Below are 22424 nucleotides of genomic sequence, written 5' to 3' on the forward strand. Positions count from 1 at the left end.
ACATCCATTGCAGCAATGGGCTTATTTAACAATCATGATATTTGCTTAATGACCAATTAATGACAGTAACATTCACTTTAAGATTGCTACATTCTATTTGATTGTTTACATGGGTGCCTTGATTTGCAACCATCATGACATACAGTGGAAATTCTAGGCTCCATTATAGTCATAAGTTGAGGACTACCTATATATTTAAAAGTCTTGCATTTCTGGCCAGTAATGGTCTTTCCTTCTTTCTTTCTTTCTTTCTTTCTTTCTTTCTTTCTTTCTTTCTTTCTTTCTTTCTTTCTTTCTTTCTTTCTTTCTTTCTTTCTTTCTTTCTTTTTTCTTGCTATCATTCGTCTATCTATCTATCTATCATCTATCTATCTATCTATCTATCTATCTATCTATCTATCTATCTATCTATCATCTGTCCATCCATCCATCCATCCATCCATCCATCCATTCATCCGTCTGTCCATCCCTCAGTTTGTGTAAAAAGGCAGTCTTATAGATGGGGTGGTGCAAAGACGTTACAGACAATGATCAGATTCAAGGTGTGGCTTCAGTGGGAAACCTTTTAAAAACAATCGAGAATTCTTCAGAAGGTACGCTGAGACTTGTCTGGGCAGGGTTGACTGGATGAGAAGAATCCATTAAGAGAACCCTATTTTGAAAGACAAGGCAGGAACAAGCTTTGCAAAGAAGACTGGCTTTACTGTCATTTTGTTTACCTTTATTTAAAATCGGTTTTATTACCACTGGAATACTTTTTTTAAAAAGCACCAAGAAGGGCAAGAAAATGAGGAAGTAAGGACAAAGGAACGAAAGCCCAGAAAAACCAGCAAGGGTTGAATTCCTCTGAGGAGACAGGAAGGAGCTATAAAATAAATTCTATCCTTTTCCGATTTGGGAAAGGTTTTCTTTCCTCCATGGCTGCCCCAACAGGCATAGAATGTTTTGCTGAGGATCTGAGCTGTTCTATTTGCCTGGAGCTGTTTTCAGATCCTGTCATACTGGAATGCGGGCACAACTATTGCCAGGTCTGTATCACACGGTTCTGGGCTGAGATCCCTAACAACCATGAGGAGAACATGCCCCCAACACTTCCTACTTGTCCAGAGTGTCGGCGTGAGATTCCCGGTGGCAAATATACACCTAACAGGGTGCTGGGACAATTGGCTGGCAAAGCCCAGGAATCTCTTTTGGTTCAGCCTGGTGGTGAGGAGACTAACCATGATGAAGATGACGAGGAGATCCAGGGTGACAAGCTGTTTTGTACTGAAGATGGGTGCCTGGTGAGAGCTTTGCAACCAGACCACTGGGGTCATCAGTGTCTCCCTCTAGCTGAAGCTGTAGAGCACTTCAAGGTCAGTAGAAGGGGCTTGTGGACTCAGTGACTAGGAAGAGGGGTCCACAACAGATGTTCTTGAGGTTGCTGATGGAAAATGAGAAGATATTAAGAGTTGTTAACCTAATCGTACGTAGCTTTTTCTCTGGTAATATTACACTACTAACTAGAGTATGCAAAATAAAGAAGGGGACTCTGGAAACTTGCTTGTTTTATTCATGTGCATTCAGAATATTATAATTAGTCCTAATAGAACTGTGCTATGGTAAGCTATAGATACCTATTTGAGCTTTTCCCATCCTTTTTTGTATACAACTGTTAACTCACAAAGCAGGTATAACGAGAAGAGGATGAGTCTTCCACACTACCTTTGTATATGTCAGGGATTTTTTTAAAAAAAACACACACTAATCATTTGTAGCACAACTGAGAATTACTTAACAGTAGATTGAAATATTGCAATTTGTGTTGGGTTCGGTCCAGTGATCGGTTTATTAATACGCTTCTCACATGCCCCTGCCAACTGATTGCTCATACTTTTCCTTCGGTTTAAAAAAAAAATTATTCACAAACTTTGAGCTCCAGTTGCACAACTCCGGACAAACAATCCATACTGGATGTGATTTTGTTTCAGTCCCTTGGTACATTCTTCACCATGTAAGCTAACCTTTGGCCACCACACCCAGCACTGACTGTGCTTTGCTCATCTGTGGGAAATCCACATTTGCTTTATTCACCTCTTCTCCTTTGCTGCATATTGAACATTAAGTGGGAACTTACTACATGTTGGATTATTATTATTTAAATAATCACAAGAAAAACTCTTCTAAACCCTGAAAAGAAGCCAGAAAAAAGGCAGGTGCCACATCAGCTGGTTAGATACAGATAATCAGATTTGGTAGGGACCTTGTAGGTCATCTAGTCCAACCCCACACCCAAGCGGAAGACCCTACACCATTTCTGACAAATGGCTGTCCAATCTCTTCTTGAAAGTCTCAAGTGATGGCGCTCCCACAACTTCCGAGGGCAACTTCTGTTCCATTGGGTGATTGTTCTCACTCTCAGAAAAATTCTCCTTATTTCCAGGTTAAATCTCTCCTTATTCAGTTTCCATCCATTATTCCTTGTCTGGCTTTCAGGTGCTTTGGAAAATAGCTTGACCCCTTTCCTTTCTGTGGCAGCCCTGTAAATATTGGAACACTGCTATCATGTCTCCCCTGGTCCTTCTCTTCATATTTGAAAGATCTTTTTTTTTTTTGAAAGATGAGTTCTGAGTGTCCATCCAGATACCACATATATCATCTCTAACATAGTTGAAAAATGAGCAAAATATTCTAGGCTCAAACATTTTTCCTGGCCAGCTTCAGGTTGACTCAGCCTTCCTTCCTTCTGAGGTTGGTATAATGAGGTTCCAGATTGTTGGAACCAAGATGCTGACTCTTAGAGAGGGCTGTAAAGCATGATAGCAGAATTCCAGTATTTGAGGGGCTGCCACAAAAAAAAAAAGTGGGGGGGTGTCAAGTTATTTTCCAGAGCACCAGAAGACAAGACAAGGAACAATGGATGGAAACTAACCAAGGAGATAAGGAACCTGGAATTAAGGAAGAACTCCCTAACAGGGAGAACAATTAACTAGTGGAACAGCTTGCCACTAGAAGTTGTGGATGCTACATCACTGGAGGTTGTTAAAGAACAGATTGGACAGCCACTTTTCTGAAATGGTATAGGCCAGTGTCTCCTGCTTGAGCAGGGAGCCAAACTAGAAGACCCCCAAAGTATATAAGTCTAAGTGCTAACGCTATTGTCTTGGGGTAAACTGCCCAAATGAAAGCATGTGTGTTTCCAATTTTGCAAACTGTATGCAGAATGAAATGGAATTATTTTGTCCTGTGTGTGAATACATGAATGCAAGAGGGTTATTTTTTCCAATATGCAGGTATTCCTTGACCTACTGCCAATTGTTTAATGGCTAGTTAAAGTTACAACAGCACTATAAAAAGGTGACATGTGATTTTGTTTCAGTCCCTTGGTACATTCTTCACCATGTAAGCTAACCTTTGGCCACCACACTCAGCACCGACTGTGCTTTGCTCATCTGTGGGAGATTTTTCACACTTACCATTTTTCACACTTACGACCATTGCAGCATCCCCGTGGTTATGGGGTCAAAGTCAGACACTTGGCAACTGACTCATGATGGTTGCAGTGTTCCTGGAGTCCTGTGATCATCTTTTGTGACCTTCTGACAAGCAAAGTCAATGGGGAAGCCACTTAACAACCATGTTACTAACTTAACAACCGTAATGATTCACTTAACAACTGTGGCAAGAAAGTCATAAAATAGGAGAAAGTTCAGTGAACAAGCAACTTAGCAACAGAAATTTTGGGCTCTATTGTGGTTGTAAGCGGAAGACTATCTATAGTGTCCAAGGTGGAGAGTCCCTATAAGATCTGGACTCCAGTGCAAATTATGTTTCTACTTTGATGATGGCAGTTTGTTTTTTCTGACATCTGTTTTCATTAACCTCAGATGAACAATAACTGTGAACGAGTTACTGTAATCTGGTTCTATCTTGTGATATCTCTGCTTGCCTTCAGGGGATCTTAACAGCATCTCAAACCCAGCTGGAATCCAAAATCCAAGCAGAAAGATCCATTGAAGAGCAGAAGTCCCAGAAACTTCCAGAAATAACAGTAAGTCGAATCTTCCATGCTGCTGAATCTATTGAGCGAATTTTTGACATGCTCAGTCATCAGTGGTGTTTTAGAAGGCAAATGAAACTAATGGTAGAGATAATGCACTGGTGCCAAATTAATCTTTTAATGTTATGCAGATATAGAGTTGAGCGGTGTGGTGGCCTAGTGGTGAAGATGCTCACCTCCCACTTGGAAGGTTGAGAGTTTCATTCTAGGTAGCTGCAGACCTTCCTCTCCTAGGGCACAAAGAGAAAATATATTCTGCAAATTCCACGTGGTGTGAGGAAGGGCATCTGGCCAGTAAATGCTCAATTCAATCTAGTAGTTGGCCTACCCTGAATTAAGGGATTATAGGGTCATAAATAGGGAATATATATATAGAGAGAGAGATCATACAGTCAAAATCAGTATAGGCTGGGAAATTCTGGGAATTGCAGTCCACACATCTCAAAATTGCCCAGTTTGGGAAATACAATTTTAAATTATCAATAAAATCAGTCCATAAATGAGATAGAGGTGAATGGATAGATAGATAGATAGACAGACAGACAGATAGATGGATTGGTAGATAGGTAGGTAGGTAGATAGCTAGCTAGATAATAGACAGATAGATAGATAGAGAGATAGGTAGATAGGTAGATACTAGTAGGTAGGTTGATGGATGGATGAATGAATGAATGGAGAGATACACATGATTGAGGCTGGTTAGTGTCTGATGGGGGACCATTAAAACTATCAGATTAGACAGAAAAGTTATAAAGAACCCTAACAGCAGGTTTTAAAAAATCCAAATAAATGTCACAGACAGTTCCATGTGATTGGAAACAGAGCTTGACTAGTCGGAGACTTGACCTTATTTTCCACTAAACTACACCACAGGGCAACTCGAAGGGGCCTTCTTGATAAACAGTAGTTTCTAAAAGCAGGCATGGTGGGAATCTCATGCCTTCCTCTTCCTTCTCCTCCTGAGGCCCAACGGTTGTGTCTGGAGCAAAATGTCTCTGCCCAGTTCACGGAGCTCCATCAGTGGCTTCAGGAGAAGGAATCTGCATTGATCAGAGAGATCCAGAGAGAGGAGAAGCTGCTGCTTAGTGAACTGGACAGGAACCAAAGAAACAGCCAAGAGCAGATCCGCACAGCCAACGAGCAAATAGCTAAGATCCAGGCTCGGCTTGCAATGGCACCGGACTCTGATAGCTTCCTTAAGGTCAGTGCATTTCTCAAGCCATACCTGCATTTTTCTGTCTAGGTGTGTATGTGTCTTTCTCTTACAGGTAGGGCTCAACTTATGACCGTTCGTTTAGCAATAGCAATAGCCCTTAGACTTATACACCGCTTCACAGAGCTTTACAGCCCTCTCTAAGCAGTTTACAGAGTCAGCCTCTTGCCCCCAACAATCTGGGCCCTCATTTTACCCACCTTGGAAGGATGGAAAGCTGAGTCAACCTTGAGTTGGTCAGGATCAAACTCCTGGCAGTGGGCAGAGTTAGCAATAGTACTTTGTTGTGGAGCGATGGTAAGGAAGAGGCATGAGACCAGAGCGTACAACTAACAAGGCTTTATTGCGGGGAATAAAGGGTTGTCGCGTCTGCTTGCTAACTTGCAGACTAGCGGGCGACAACGGGCTGGCTCTGCCCAACAGCCGGCTTATATAGCCGACTGTCAAACGGAGCCAACCAATGGGAGCGGCTGGTGCTCCCGCTCAAACGGCGGACCTGGTTGGGAACCCCCACCAGTTCCACGGATATAACACTCCTTTCCCCCAGCTGGGAACACGCGTAGTCCTGCAGGTAAGCCGGCTGTCTCCGCTGGCGACCAGAGCGTCGCAGTTCGGGTGGACTGTTGGCTGGTGACAAGTACAGGCCTTCGGGATGTGCCTCGACGGTCGTCGGGGCATGGGCTTGCCCTGGCGCGGTGTCTTGTGAAGTCGGCGAGTCCCTTTGCTCGGGCTGACCCGAATGAGTCTCGTGGTCCGGTTGGCAAACTGGAACGCTCGGCTGCTGAGTCGGTGACCCTGGCCGGAAACTCGGGTTCTCCAGGAGACCTTCCTGTTCATCGGGGAAAACCGGGTCCCACAGGGAGCTTCCGTCTGGCACCGGCAGGGAGACGTTGGCGCTGGCCGGTCGGGTTGGGTTGGTATCAGTCGCACGCCGCCTTCTGAGTTGGTCCACGTGCCTTTGCCACAAGCGTCCATCTTCCAGGAGGACCCTGTAGGACCTTGGACCTGTGACTGACACGATTTGACCTGGTACCCACAAAGGATCCCCTGCATAGTTCCTGGCGTACACCAGGTCTTGCAAGGCAAAGTCTCTGACCAGACTGTCAGACCCTAAAGGGGTGTCTGGGCAGTAGTGGGGGTGTAGCCTGTCCAGGGTGGTTCTAAGGCGTCTCCCCATTAACAGTTCGGCGGGAGATTTGTTAGTGGTGGTGCAGGGTGTCGTATGTTGGCTAAGCAGGAAACGAGACAGTTTAGAGTGCCAGTCTACCTGGCCAAACCTGGCGAGTGCCTCCTTGGCTGACCTTACCGCTCTCTCTGCCATCCCGTTGCTAGCAGGGTGAAAGGGAGCTGTAAGGACATGTCTGATGCCCAAATTAGCCACGTACATACTGAACTCACATGACGTGAACTGCGGGCCATTGTCAGACACCAGCGTGTCTGGAAGTCCATGGGTGACAAACAAACGTGTCAGGGCTTTGACTACTGCTTGGGTGGTGGTCGTGGGAAGCAAGGCCACGTCAATCCACTTGGAGTAGGAATCCACGACCACCAAGAAAGTCTTGCCATGCACTGGTCCAGCCAGGTCGATGTGCAGGCGAGACCAAGGGGCACTAGCACTTTCCCACCTGGTGGGCGTGGCGGCAGGCGGGGCAGCCCTGGTTTCTTGGCAGGGTTGGCAAGAGCTTACCCAGTTGGCGATTTGAGCATCCATGCCGGGCCACCAAACGTAGCTGCGGGCCAACGCCTTCATCCTTACGATGCCCGGATGGCCCTCGTGAAGCACCTTCAGGATGGGTACTCGAAGGGTGGCTGGGATGACTACTCTTGTGCCCCACAATAGACATCCCTGTAGCCTCGACAGTTCTTGCTGGCGGGTTTTAAAGGGAACAAAGTCAACTGTACATTGAGTTTCCGCCACCCCTTCCCACCCAGTCCAGAACCTGGGCGATTATTTTGTCTTTTTGGAGTGTGCCGCGATGTCTTCGGCTGTCACTGGAAGTTTGAGTTCGTTGACCTCAAAGATGGCATGAATTGGTGCAGGGTCCTCGACTGGGACTGGCAGGGGGCAGCGACTGAGGGCATCGGCATGACTCAAGTTCTTGCCAGGACGATGCACCAACTTGAATGAGTAGGCGGCCAGAAACAAAGTCCATCTGGTCATTCTGGGTGAAAGTACCTGCGGGGTTTGCTTATCTCCAGATAAAAGTCCTAGGAGAGGTTTATGGTCAGTCACAAGTTCAAAATGGTGGCCAAACAAGAATTCGTGGAACTTCTTAACTGCAGCAACCGCAGCCAGGGCCTCTTTATCGATTTGGCTGTAGTTCCTTTCTGCCGAGGAGAAGGTCCTAGAAAAGAAGGCAATTGGTGCCTCGGAACCGTTGGGGAGTCTGTGGCTTAGGACAGCCCCAATCCCAAAAGGGGATGCGTCAGCAGCCAGGACCAGAGGAAGGCGTTGATCGAACTGGACTAAAACCGCTTCCGATGTGAATAATGATTTAACTGATCTGAAAGCGTGGGCTTCCTTGGGTCCCCAATGCCAGGGTGAGTCTTTATCTAAGAGTCTATGTAGGGGTTCAGCGACTGATGCTTTGTGCGGGAGGATTGAGGCGTAAAAGTTTAGAAGCCCCAGAAAGGCTTGTAGTTCAGTCTCTCTCAAACAGCGGACCTGGTTGGGAACCCCCACCAGTTCCACGGACATAACAACTTAGACTTATATACCACTTTATAGTGCTTTACAACTCTCTCTACAGTGCTTTACAATCCTCTTTAAGAGTCAGCATATCGCCCCCAACTATCTGGGTCCTCATTTTACTGACTTCAGAAGGATGGAAAGCTGAGTCAACCTTGAGCCTGGTGGGATTCAAACTGCCAAACTGCAGTCAGACGGCAGTCAGCCTGCAGTACTGCACTCTAATCACTGTGCCACAGAGGCTCCTAGCAACTGTTCAAAGTTACAATAATGCTGAAAAAATAACTTACCATTTGGTCCTCACAATTACAACGGTTGCAGCAACCTTGCAGTCACAGGAATGCTATTTGGTCCCTTGCCAACCAGCTGCCATTTATAATTATTGCAGTATCCCAGAGACATGTGATTGCCAATTGCCGTCTTCCCAGCCAGCTTCAGACAAGTAAAGCCAATGCGGGAAAGTTGCAACTTTCTCTGCAAATCATGCAGACCCAAACTGGATCTGTTGGAAAGAGTTGATACCACAGAAACACGAATAACATTCCTTGACACCATAGTAGCATCCCTGGACTCTTTAAAAGAAAGTTTATCCAACCTTGAAAAAAAAGACATAACGCAAAAACTTGAAAATCCAATAGCTACAAACCACATCTCTACCCAACAACCACAACCCAATCCACAACCCAATTCACAAAAAACATAAATCAGACAAATAATGATATCCCAATCCTCATCAGAGAAGCTGCTGAGCATGAACGGAAATGTCCAAATGCCATCTTATTTGGTCTAGAGGACATCAATGACAATGAGGACATCACAACTGTCTGAAACATAATCAGTGATTATCAAGCATCAACGATCTCCCCTGATGAAATACTTGACATTTCCTGCATTGGCCGAGAGCTCAAAAACAGAAATGGCTCTGTGGCCCCACGCTTCTGCAGGGTCATTTGCAAAAATGAATCAAGCAAATGTAAATTCATTTATACTATAAATTCACTTGCCAAAAACAACACCAACCTCCGTTCTCGCCCTGACCTAACCATACAGCAATGTGCCCGCTCCCGTGTACTCCGCACTGAACTCAAAAAATGTCTAGACAATGGAGAAAAGGACCTGGACATTGACTACCATGCTGACTGTATCAAAAGTAAGTCACACAAACTGCAACTCAGCTTTAACATTCAATCACAACCCTACCTCAACCAATCCACCATCACCCAAGACTAGGCATGCACGCCCCTAACTACCTCAATTCCAACTATTCCTGGCCTTAAATGCAAGCTGCTCAATGCAAGAAGCCTTGTGAATAAAATACCTGAATTTCTCTAACTAAATATGGCTAAATTCGACATCATATCTGCCTGTAAAACATGGCTCAATGCATCTCTCCCTGACTCCATTACCACAGTAGGAGACTATCATGTTTACTGATCAGATCATAAAATTCATAGAGGAAGTGGTGTTGCTATCTTCTATAAAAAGTCCTTACATCTAAAAAACATCCAAGTTACCCAGGAGCTTGCTCTTCCTAAGACCATCATCTGTGAACTGTCCTTAAATATCACATTTCGATTCTTACTATGTTACAGAACACCTGATTATGACATCAAACATGTAAACAAGCTAAATTCACTACTAACATGGGCAACATCCTGCCCACATGCTTTTATCTTTCTTGGTGACTTCAATCTACCTCATATTGACTGGACCCTAAACGAATGTACAATTGAACCCATACATGCAATCTTCTACAATGCTGTAACAAACCTGGGACTGGAACAACTAATAACCAACAATACTAGACTAAACAACTGCCTCGATCTCATCTTCTGCAATAGTTTGAATTTAATTTACAGAATGCAAACTAAATAACCCTTTTCCAATAGTGACCACAATATGATTGACTTTTGTCTCAACATACGTCCACACAAAAATAATCACAATGTTGTAATCCCCAATTATAATTTCAAAAAAGGCAACTATGATCTTATAGACAACGATCTCTCATCCCTTGATTGGCAATCTCTATTCACTGGATACAATACTGTTGAAGTCCATTACAACATATTTTTACTTGGAGTCAAAAGAGTCATCAAACTATATGTACCAACAACAACTCCCAAAACAACAACAACAACAAAAACAGATTACCCATAACAATAAGGAAACTTCAATCCAAAAAGAGATCACTCTGGTGGAAAAACAAATCTGGTCACGTTGCCAATTTCAAAAGCCGATACAAAAATTTATTCCACCAGATAAAGACTGAATGTACCAATTATCACATTAAACAAGAGGAAAACCTTTCATGCACCAATTCCACCTGGACTTTTTACAATTTTGTAAACAACAACTAAAAGACTCAAGGTCCATCCCATCCCTGATAGGACCTAATGGTAAAGACTGCAATGACGACACCATTAAAGCCAACATCTTTAACACATTCTTCGGCTCAGTATTTGTAAACAGCAATGGATCATGCCCAGTATTTCCTAGCCGAACCACAGAAATCTACAATGATCTAATACATATCAATTTTACAGAAGACAATGTTGAAAAAGCACTATGCAATCTAAAGCCATCTCTATCTATTGGACCGGATGGAATATATGCCTACTTTTTAAAAAAGCTATCTACTGCCATAGCAGAACCTCTGAGCGTAATCTTTGAAAAATCCTTCAGGACCAGTTCCTTGCCTAACCTATGGTCACAAACCACAATCATCCCCATCTTCAAAAAGGGAGACCCCAGCCTAGTTGAAAATTACAGATCAATCTCCTTATGCTGCGTCACCTGTAAAGTCATGGAATCAATTATTAACCAATCTATTATCCTCCACTTAGAGACAAACAACATACTCTTCAATAAAAAATTTGGTTTCAGAAAAAAACTATCCTGTAATCTGCAACCCTTACACTGCAAAAACATATGGACTACACAACTCGATTAGGGCAAAACAATAGACACAATCTACATAGACTTCTGTAAAGCCTTTGATTCAGTGGTACACAACAAACTATTCCTCAAACTAAAATCTTATGGTATCTCTGGACACCTGCATAACTGGATAGAAGCATTCCTGTCAAACAGACAACAAATGGTCAAAATTGGGAGCGTCCTATCAAAGTCTGTACCTGTCAATAGTGGTGTCCCCCAAGGCAGTGTTCTAGGACCAACTCTCTTCATACTCTACATAAATGACCTCTGTGATCATATTAAGAGCAACTGCGTTCTCTTCGCTGATGATGTAAAGCTGTTCAATACCACAGACAATACTGCTACCCTTCAAAAAGATCTTGACTATGTATCAGAATGGTCAAACAAATGGCAACTTCAAATCTCAACAAATAAATGCTCTGTCTTACATATTGGCAAAAATAAATAAATCAGAAAATAAAATACAAGCTGAATAGTCAAGACCTTGTTGATATCAAGCTCTGTCAAGGACCTTGGAGTTCTCATCTCTAATGTTCTAAGTGCTAGAGCCCACTGTAACTACATAGCCAAAAAGGCATTAAGAGTTGTTAACCTAATCCTACATAGCTTTTTCTCTGGTAATATCACACTACTAACTAGAGCATACAAACATTTGCTAGACCAATACCTGAATACAGCTCATCAGTCTGGAACCCACATTACGTATCTGATATTAGCACAGTTGAGAAAGTCCAGAAATATTTCACAAGAACAGTTCCCCACTCCTCTACTCATTGTAGAATACCTTATGCCACCAGACTTGAAATTCTAGACCTAGAAAACCTTGAATTACGCTGTCTTTGGTCTGATCTAAGTATGGTATATAAAATCATACATTGCAATGACTTACCTGTCAATGAATACTTCAGCTTCAACCATAACAATACAAGAGCACACAATAGATACAAACTCAAGGTTAACCGCACCAAACTTGATTGCAGGAAATACGACTTCAGCAATAGAGTGGTCAATGTCTGGAATACTCTACCTGGCTCTGTGGTTTCTTCCCCAAACCCCAAAAACTTTAACCTTAGACTGTCTACTATTGACCTCACCCCTTTCCTAAGAGATCTGTAGGGGGCGTGCATAAGCACGCCAACATGCCTACTGTCCCTGTCCTATTGTTTCTTTTATTTTTCTTATATGTACCCATTTCATGTATTCATAACTATGTATATACTTACACCTATTATTTTGTAAGCGATTGACAAATCAAATAAATAAAAAAATAAAAAAAAACTTGTGGTCACATGATGTCTCACTTAATGACCAGGAGGGGGAAAAAGTTATGCAATTGGGTGTGGCCACATGATGCCACACTTAGTGTTCACATCACTTAATGAATTTTACAGTTCTAATTATGTCATTGGTGACACAGTACTGCAAGCTACTTCTGCTGACTGCTGGCTGCCAGCAGTTCAGCAGTTCGATCTTCACCAGCTCAAAGGTTGATTCAGCCTTCCGTCCTTCTGAGGTCAGTAAGATGAGGACCCTGATTGTTGTAGGGAATACGTTGATTCTGCAAAACTGCTTAGAGAGGGCTGTAAAGCACTGTGAAGCGATATATAAGCCTAAGTGCTATTGCTATAAGTCAAGGACTACCTGTCTATCTCCACTATTCAAGATGACATGCAGGTTTTCTTGTATCTAACTCAAGCCTTTCTGGTTTTGCAACCAGGCTACTGTCACAATGCATTTATCAGCAGGGGCAACCTTTAAGCCAACTTAGTATTTCCTTTCCAAATAATCTACCTGGGCATTAGGAAGTTGCCATCTAACCAAGTCTCCCTCAGTTGTGTGGTCTTCCTGTCAAATAGGATATTTACTCTCCACTAATCTATCTTCAAACACTTCAAAAGCTGTTACAGGGAAGAGGGTATGGATTCATTCTCCCTAGGTGCCAAGGGTAGAAGAACCAGTGGGTGGAAGCTTTACAGTATATGGAAACAACCAAACTCAAAATAAGGAGAACATTTCCTCACCATAAGAGCACTTAACGGTTGTCCTTTGGAGTTGTGGAGCTCCATCATTGCAGGTTTGCAAGCAATGGTTGGACAAACATTAATCGAGGATGGTTTAGGAATTCCTACTCTGGCTAGAGGAGTTGGACTAGAAGATCTTCAAGAGCCCTATGATTTCATGATTCAATGGGAAAGATGGTGGCATTCCTCTTTCTTCCATTAGATGAATTCTGGTGGAACCAGTTTAAAGTAATGGGCTAAAGAATACAAGAAACTATTTTTAACAGCTGGCCTTTCTCTGATCATTCTTACTATTTTCTTCCACAGGATATCAAAGCCTTCATAGAAAAGTGAGTATCTCTTCTCGATGAACCAATGTCTTGCTGTTCTGTTGGTCCTTTATAAATTGGGTTGAGGCCTTCTGTTGAGCTACTTTAATTTGGCTTATCTATAATAACTACTATAAAGTCACTGTCCTCTGTACTTTGTCTGTCTTGGGGCTTTCCCCCAGTTGTGAGCTGAAGTGCTCTGTGCTCTTCCTTGAATCAGTAGAATATATCAGCATGACACTGGCTGTTTTCATTACTAATTCCTGCTGCCTCTGATTCCAGATTCAAGGATCTGCCCAAAAATATTAATTGTGAACAAATCTCGGAGCATCCTTGCAAGATGTTATGAGGATAAAATGACTGCTCAGCAGAGCAAGTCTGATGTAGAGGTTAAGGCACCAGATTATAAAATTGGAGACTGTGAAGATAGGTGGCAAATAAATTTAACAAATTAATAAATTCTAGTCCTAGTTAGGCACAAAGTAGCTGGGTCCTTGGCCAGTCACTCGCTCTCAGCCCTAGGAAAGAGGCAAAGGCAAACAACTTCTTAAACCTTGTCAGGAAAATTGCAGTGACCTATACAGTCAGTTGCCAGAAGTCAATGTTGACTTGAAAGCACAAAATACTACTACTACTACTACCCAACAACAACAACAACAACAATGTGTCATTTGGAACAAAACACACCAGATATCATAGTTGTTGAAAATTGAAGTGTACAATTTATTGATATTGCTTACTAGGAGACGACAGAGTCAAAGAAAAAGAACTGGAAAAAAATCATAAGATATTGCAACCTCGAAATTATGTGATTATGGATGAAACATGTAACAGTGATACACATTGTCATCAGGGCACTAGATACCATGTCCAAGAATTTTACAAAATAGTTAAGTAATTGCAGCTTCCTGCAATAATACCAGCAGAACTGCAAAAAACTGTGCTACTCAGAACATACTTAGATATGACATACTTGGATACTTAGGATGCTGGCAGCAACCTATTATTAACCATCAATGCCAATCAATGATATTTGTTATACATTTTAAAATATTCAGTTGACTGAGCTTCATGTTTAATGAATTAACAACAACAACAATACTAATAATAGTACTAATAAAATTTCTTCGGTGCATCATTTTAAATGGAAGGAAAGGTAATATTGAAAGCCTCAGAAATTCCCAGATATAGCCACCAGATGGTGATCAAGATCAAGCCATGGCATTGCACAAACTTGTTGATTTTTCTGTCTTTGCAGATACTGTCCCGGTGAAGACAAGGCAAGTCCGTTGCCTGTGATTTCTCGTGACTTCAATTTAGGTCAATTTAAAGGGCCTATTCAGTACATGGTCTGGAGAGAGATGTTGCTGGCCTTAAGACCTTGTGAGTATCATGGGGGAACAGCATTGATACTGTGTTTCCCCCAAAATAAGACCCTGTCTTATTTTAATTTTTTCTGCCATCAAAAATGGCACCAGGTCTTATTTTGGGGGGATGTCTACTGACGAACCTCACTTGTGCGCCTCACCCGCAGCCTCCTTTTCATTGTCAGAGGCCTTCAGGAACTTCTTCTGTGGCCATCAAGTCTTTCCTGAAAGCCTCTTCAGCCGATAACAGAGCTTTGGATCTGTGGTTAGAGTATTAAGTTAAGCTGCAGCCTTGTCTGAAACGGGTCTCTCCCGATATTGTGGATTACAACTCCCATCAACTGCAGATAACGGGTTGGTTCCCAGGCTGATAAAAGATTCAGGAAGCTGTTACGAAAATAGACAGATGCAAGCCTCTCTATTGTCATTGAAAGGGCACACCTCTTTTCCAGAACATAGGAAATCTGTTAGAAAAGAAATTAAAAACAAAACAAAACCTTTCATCCTTAGTGTACACCCTGGATCTAAACAGTTCAGTAGCTGAAATGGTTGCAAAGCCAATTCTTTTCAATTCAAAACATGCTGCTCAGATGAACTCTGAAAAAATTGTGGCTGCAAAGAATTGTGATAAGCAGCTGCCAAGGAGCATAACATTGTGCTTAATGTTTATGGATGATGGGAATACTAGTGCCCAACCCATGGGTGGAAGCAGGTTGAGGATGTCAGGCTCAAAAACTGACCTTCATCCTGGTGCCATCTTTTGCTTTAATTTATTTCACATAATTGGGAGGAAAAAGGTAAAAATTGCATGGGAATGAGTGAGGTATAACTCATCGCAGCTCTTTGGAAGGAAGATCCCACCTTCCTTCCCTCTTCAGAATTTGTTTCCATCTTTATGGAAGAGGATTGTAGCATTGATTAACTTTCAGACTTACCTCAAAGTTGAACTTACTAGGTTCAAGTGTTTGTGCTTTGCCACAAAAGCTTTTACGAACTGGCTGGTGGTTTGTAGAACATTCAGCCATGAGGTGGTTATATCGTCATAGGAAATGGTACCAGAAAGGTATGATAGCAGTGTCCCAATATTTGAGGGGCTGCCACAGAGAGGAGGGAGGAGGAGGGAGTCAACTATTTTCCAAAGCAAGGAATAATGGATGGAAGCTGATCAAGGAGAGATTCAGCCTAGAAATAAGGACAAATTTTCCGACAGTGAGAACAATCAGCCAATGGAACAGAAGTTGCCTTCAGAAGTTGTGGGAGCTTCATCAGTGGAGGTTTTCAAGTAGAGACTGGACTGGCATCTGTCAGAAATGGTGTAGGGTCTCCTGCTTGGGAAGGGGGATTGGACTAGATGACCTATAAGGTCCCGTCCAACTCTGTTATATATTCCCAGGGAGTTGACTAGAAGACCTTTGAAGCCTCTTCCGACTCTGTATTCCATATAAAATATTTTTTAAAATGATATTTGTTTTACTTATTCTGCCAGACTTTTGTTGAAGGTTATTCTTTTGTTCCTTTGCAAGTGTTTGGCTTCTTCTTGGACACCATCACTAAATAATCATTTCAAGGGGAGAATCATGCAGGAAGGCATCACCTTGTAGAACTTGGAGAAGATACCATCAGGGAATTTGGGTACCATACTATACCATAGCAGCTCATCAATTAGAAAGCTGAAAAAATCATGTGTGTGTCTAGAGACATACCAACTACTAAAGTTAAGGTAGTCCTTGACTTATGACCACTAATGAGCCCCAAATTTCTTTTGCTAAGTGAGTTTTGCTCCATTCTACTTGCTGCAGTTTTTAAGTGAATCACTGTAGTTGTTAAATTAATACAATGTTGTTAAGTGAATCTAGTTTCCCCATTGACTTTGCTTGCCAGAAGGTCGTCAAAAGTGATCACATAATCCCAGGACATGGCAACTGTCATAAGTATGAACCGGTTGCCAAGCACCTCAATTTTGATCACATGATTACGAGGATGCTGCAGCGGTTTTAAGTGTGAAAAATGATCATAGTTTACCTTATTCAGTGCTGTTGTAACTTTGAATGGTCACTAAACAAATGGTTATAAGTTGAGGACTACTTATAGTTACCAAATTAGAACTCTGGGGGTGGAAGCAATAGATTTCAAATTTATTGAAAATTGTCTAGATTTTAGGAGGACTATAACAGGAGTTCTTGGTTGGCATTGCTGGAAACTGATGTGAATTTGAATTGTCTACTTGGCATAGACTTTGAAGTTTTTTGTTTTACATCTTCTTAGGGGGAATGTTTCCAAAGTTGTCAAATAGAGATAACTCTCTTATTGTTCTCCCCCCAAACAGTCCCTTTTCCTATAACCTTGGATCCTGCCACCAACCATCCTAACCTTGTGCTCTCCAAGGATCTTGACACAGTACGCTTGGAAGATAATCCTGAAGAAGTGGTCCCGGATGGTCCAGAAAGATTTAGCAAGACTGTATGTGTGCTGGGTGCTGAGGGCTTTACTTCAGGATGCCATTATTGGGAAGTAGAAGTTGGAAATAAAACCAGCTGGGATATTGGGGTGGCCAAGGAGTCGGTGAACAGGAAGGAGGCCAAAGTGACTGTCAAGCCCAGCAATGGTTTTTGGGCCATTTGGCTAAGGAATGGCAGTGAATACAAGGCCCTTGACTCTCCCTCCAAGCAGTTGTTCCTCAAGATCAAGCCTCAGAAAATAGGGGTCTATTTGGATTATGAAGGAGGACAAGTCTCTTTTTATGATGCTGACACCATGAACCACATCTACACCTTTATGGATGCCTTCTCCGAGTGCCTGTATCCCATGTTTAGCCCCGGGGTCAACAAAGATGGCCTGAACGGTGCACCTCTTTGCCTTCTGTGCCCACGGATCTAGCAAGGACTAATGTAAGAGTTATTGGGCTCTGTGTTGACTTTTATTTCAGTTGTGAATAGTCTGAAAATGCCTAACATGCCACACGGTTGAAACTTGGTGGAACTGAGCCTATTCATGGGACCACATGAAAGTTGGCTTGAACTTTTCTATATATAGGGAAAAAAAAACATTTTAGAAATGACAATGTTACATCTTACACCACCCAGAGTCCTTCTTTGAAGGAGATCGGAGGTTCAGAAATGTGAAATATAAATAAATAAAAATTCCCACAAATTCAAACACAATCAATCAGCAGGTTTTGAGGGGCTCTGTAGAAAGTTTTGAGATTAGGTCTACTTATAATGGATGTTCTTCTGCAGACTAGCTTTCTTAACCTTTGACTCTACCGGTGGTCTGCAAACTCAGCAACTTTAAGACTTGTGAACTTCAACTCCCAGAATTTCTCAACCAACCACGCTGGCTAGGGAATTCTGAGAGTTGAAGTCCACAAGTCTTAAAGTTGCTGAGTTTGGAGACTCCTGGACTATACTTAACAATCCCTGTTTCAACTGTAAGTTCACTACATTCCATTTGAAAAACTTGTGCTCTCACGTATGACATTGAATTAAATCAATCCAAGTTCCTATTTTATGGGACCAGCATTTCTTGTCTATTTTTCCCTTCCCAATCTGCATATTAATGCCTTGAAATTTGTGTTTAGCAGATGACATGTCTTCATTTAGAAGACGTTTTGAGAAACAAGAAGTTTCACATAGGCAGCAGATGCGGTTCATTCTCCTTAAAAGGAAGTGGATTTTTTCAGTCCTACAAATCAAACAATAATAGCATTATGATTGCTCAAAAAAAAAGTTTGTGTTTTGAAAAGTATCTAAGGAACCCAAACACTTAGGGGAACTTGTCATTACTTCTGGGAGAGAAAGTATATGTGTTCACTGGGGAAGCCTCATGGGGAACGCAGCAATATAGAAAGATACTAGTTGAGCCAACCACAGATTTTCTTCTTTGATAATAGATTGGATCAGATTTTCAAAGATAAGTGCAAAGGTAAGTGTTTGTGAATAGAGTGAATAGACTGTCTTAATTTTTCAATATAATTTCAGGATGAAAAAAATACTTTAAAAGTTTTTTTTAGGTTCCAAAAGACCTTAGTTGTGCTGTTTGCAATTGTTCATGAAAGCCCATTTGAGAGAGACTTGTTTGATAGAATCTCAGATAAAACAATCATTTTCTTTTCATTCCAAGATGCTGGAATGATTTTTTGCACTTCACTGCTTGTGATGGCAAACATTCCATCCTGAAGTGCATCTGCAGAACTTCGTAGTGATTCATTGGGAATTTGTAGGAGATCGAGATATGGAATAAGTCAATATCAATATTTTGTGTATCCAAACACATATATTCGTCTTAAGTTTAAATTTTTTTATTTACTATGACTATTTCAATCCTGCTGAACTCCACATAATTCTGCTTATGGTCTATTGGTTTTAAGTTAGAGATTTTTCTTTTTGGATTCAAGTTAGACTATCCAAGTCCTTCCTTTAAATAACTTTGGGAGATGCCTATGATGGGATCTGTACATTTAGCCATATCATTTGTGTAAGTTGTCCTCCAATATTCAGTAGAATTAACTTCAGTAGAAATTAATTTGCAGGTGACCATTTATTCTCTTTTTATAAATAACAGAAACCCCTCAACATGGTACCGTGGCTTAAAAGGAAGTGGGAGATTTAGGAAATCTAGATTTATAGGAATAGATACAACTGGATATATATATTGCATCAAGCCATGGTTTGTTTTAAATAAGTAAATAAAGTACAATTGGGTTCTCTGTCTCTCTCTGTCTCTCTGTCTGTGTCTCTGTGTGCATGTGCATCTGTCTCTGTCTCTCTGTCTCTCTCTGATTCTCTCTCTCTCTCTCTCCATCTCTTCTCTCTCTTTCTTGTCTCTCTCTCTGTCTCTCTCTCCATTTGTCTCTCTCTTGTCTCTGTCTCTCTCTTCTCTCTCTACTTTCCCTGTCTCCGTCTGTCTATCTGTCTCTGTCTCTCTCTTGTCTCTGTCTCTGTCTCTCTCTCTCTCTGTGTCTCTTTGTTTTCTCTCTCTACACACTCACTCTGTCTCTCTCTGTGTGTCTCTCTGTGCATGCTGCACGTAGCAACCTTGTTTCCTCCTCACTTTTCTGCAATTACTGTATAACTAGGGTGAGAAATCAGAGGGTGTTACCACCAAGGAGATAAGTCCATCTTTCTATTGAACAGCAGCAGCAAACAAAGAGACAGATAATTTTTCCATTGGTGATTCTTTGTTTTCTCTTATGTTTTGCAGATGAGTCATCCTCTGATATGAATTATGTTCAACCACTCTTTTCTTGTGACCGAGTTCATCTTTGCTGGGTTTTCTGTACGGCCGCAATTGCAGGTGCTCCTCTTCGTTCTGGTTTTCTCCATGTATGGCATGTCCCTTGCTGGAAATACTATCATCACTACGGTGATCAGGCTCAATGTGGTCCTTCATACTCCCATGTACTTTTTCTTGACTAATCTGTCTCTCCTAGAAATATGCTACACCACCTCCATTGTTCCTAAGATGCTAGCAAGCTTGATGTCAGAGCAGGGGAAGAAGATAGCTCTCTGGGGTTGTGCTACTCAGATGTATTTCTTCACCTTGTTTGGAATAACAGAATGCTGTCTGCTTGCTGCCATGGCTTACGACCGCTATGTGGCAATCTGTAACCCTTTGCGTTATAGCATCATCATGAACCCAGCAGTCTGCATCCAGCTCTCTGTGGCCTCCTGGTCAGTAGGATTGGTGGTGGGGCTGGGTCAGACCAACTATGTCTTTAGCTTGACCTTCTGTGGCCCTAATAAGATCAACCACTTCTTCTGTGACATCCCCCCACTCTTGACGCTGGCTTGCGGTGACACCTCCAGAAATGTAATTGCTGTATACATGGTGGCTGTCCTTTTTATTACCACACCTTTCCTACTGATCCTGATCTCTTATATCTATATTGTCATCTCTATTCTGAAGATTTCATCTTCTGAGGGCCGTCGGAAAGCTTTCTCCACCTGTTCCTCTCACCTCATTGTGGTCTCACTATTTTACGGGTCAGGCATCATCACATACCTTCGGCCCAAATCCAGCTATTCAGCTGAGAGTGACAAACTGCTGGCCCTGTTCTACACAGTGGTGACATCCATGTTGAACCCCATAATCTACAGCTTGAGGAACAAGGAGGTTAAGGTGGCTTTGAGAAGAATGATGAGTAATAAACTATGCTCTGGAGAAGATCAAAAGTGATTGTTATTGGAATGGTTCCTTATCCTGTGAGGTCTATATAATTCTACTGTGAATGTTTTTTTCTGACCAAACTAGCTATCACCTACGTTGTTATGTGTTTGTGTCTCTGCTGAGACAAATATATAAATGCTGGTTGGTTGTTACTCCTTGACCAGATAAATAATCTGAATAATTGCAATCTAGAAACAGTGGAGTATCCTCAGTAAGTAGCCCCATCTAGTTAGATATCAGAGGATCTGCCTTGGTTAGCTTTTGGATGGAAAAGTATTGGAAGTCTCAAGACCATAGACTGGAAAATCAAAAAACAAATTTCCTGAAAGCAAGCAAGGATAAACCACTTCTATTTCACAATCAAGAAAGCACTATCTATTCATTTCAATGCTAGTTTTAATCTGGATTGAATTAATGTGATACCCAAAGGAGCTTTTTCAAGAGGCAACTGAACTTTCTGGTTTTCTTTAAAGATGTTTTGCTTCTCATCTAAGAAGCTTCTTCAGCTCTGACTGGATGGTGGGGAATAAAGGGGTTTATATTCCCTGCAGACAGCTGGTCATTTGCATTCTTTTAATAAGTTGTTAAGGTCACCTGAGTGGTGCAAATGGGTGTGGAGCCTTCTGGACCCTGATGAGACATAAACCTCCAGGTATCCTTAAGAACTTTCAGCTCAGCCACAGCTCAAAATCCAAGGAATGCTGATTGGCTGGGAAAAGATACTAGGAGGTGCAGAGTGCATACTGGGAAACAAGGATAGTCTAAGACAAAGTAACCCATTTCAGGTAGCCCTCAACCTATAGCTGTAGTGGAACCTGCTCATTATGGTTGTAAGTCATAATTTTGATTGTTCAACAGATCAGTCACACAACAGACGCAATTTTACAGTCTTTTTATGGTGATTGCACAGCAAACATCACGATTATTAAACGAACCCATTATTTAGTGGAAATGCTGCTTGTTGGCAAAACCATCATAAAAATGGCCACATATTGAAGTGGGCTCGAAAAGAATAATGTGAATTTGCAATTAAAGTCTAACAATGATATAATAATAATATAGTATGACATGGAAAGTTGATTAATAAAACATGAATACAAATTTAAATTCAAGAGGAAATAACTATTGATATTGTGCACAAGAAATATGTACCAACCAACACACTGTACAACCGAAAGAAGGTTTTATTTGTTGTTTTGTGTTTGTGTTTGTTTATGTTTATTGTTAAAAATAAAAAAAAATGTTGGAAAAAATAAAATAAAATAAAACAGGGCCACATGACCATGCGACGCTGCAAATAATAAATTCATCTCTGTTGCCAAGCACTTGAAGTGCATGCAATCACCTGACCATGGAAGGTTATGTCTGACAGGTGGAACTTTGGATCTGGGTCATAAAAAAACTTTTTTCAGGTTGATTATAACTTCAACCAGTCATTAAATTACTGGTTGAAAATCGAGGACCTTCTGAAAAAATAAGTGCAATTGATGGAATACTGCCTTTATGTTCTTTCAACAATCCCCCTCCACCTTGTTTTTGTAATCCAGCCCATGCTTTCATAATTGTCTTGTCGATCTCACTAGATTCATGATGTGCAGAATCCCAGAAAATATGTTCCTGTTGTATACATTACTCCCTTTTCCAAAAGTCCAGAAAGAGGGATTGTATCCCATGCTCTCTTA

General features: G+C 41.7%; 2 protein-coding genes across 3 annotated transcripts; both read left to right on the forward strand.

The window, feature by feature from the left end:
* Positions 1-450: 450 nt before the first annotated feature.
* On the forward strand, positions 451-21849 carry LOC113449967 (zinc-binding protein A33-like). Of its 2 annotated transcripts, XM_026721097.2 has the most exons (7): positions 451-1355; positions 3935-4030; positions 5004-5240; positions 13209-13231; positions 14469-14593; positions 16904-17465; positions 19777-21849. In XM_026721097.2, exons 1-6 carry the CDS (start codon positions 918-920, stop codon positions 17452-17454), a joined length of 1470 nt encoding a protein of 489 aa, XP_026576882.1. In that variant the 5' UTR covers positions 451-917; the 3' UTR covers positions 17455-17465; positions 19777-21849. The 2 variants fall into 2 exon arrangements, with proteins under 2 accessions (XP_026576882.1, XP_087773217.1); XM_087917091.1 differs by lacking the exon at positions 5004-5240.
* Positions 19801-21849, forward strand: LOC113449968 (olfactory receptor 10AG1-like). Its single transcript, XM_026721098.2, has one exon. The coding sequence runs from the start codon at positions 19801-19803 to the stop codon at positions 20749-20751; it is 951 nt and encodes a 316-aa protein (XP_026576883.1). The 3' UTR covers positions 20752-21849.
* Positions 21850-22424: the final 575 nt, after the last annotated feature.

Source organism: Pseudonaja textilis, chromosome Z (assembly GCF_049901715.1).
Source record: "Pseudonaja textilis isolate UNSWEBS1 chromosome Z, rPseTex1.2, whole genome shotgun sequence".
Lineage (NCBI taxonomy): Eukaryota > Metazoa > Chordata > Lepidosauria > Squamata > Elapidae > Pseudonaja > Pseudonaja textilis.

Excerpts from the sequence above, each read along its gene's own strand:
- LOC113449968 (XM_026721098.2), top strand. The coding sequence starts at position 19,801 with ATGTTCAACCACTCTTTTCTTGTGACCGAGTTCATCTTTGCTGGGTTT.
- LOC113449967 (XM_026721097.2), top strand. The coding sequence starts at position 918 with ATGGCTGCCCCAACAGGCATAGAATGTTTTGCTGAGGATCTGAGCTGT. Across the intron at positions 4,031-5,003 it reads AGAAACTTCCAGAAATAACA|GCCCAACGGTTGTGTCTGGA; the intron begins GTAAGTCGAATC and ends TCTCCTCCTGAG. Across the intron at positions 13,232-14,468 it reads ATCAAAGCCTTCATAGAAAA|ATACTGTCCCGGTGAAGACA; the intron begins GTGAGTATCTCT and ends CTGTCTTTGCAG.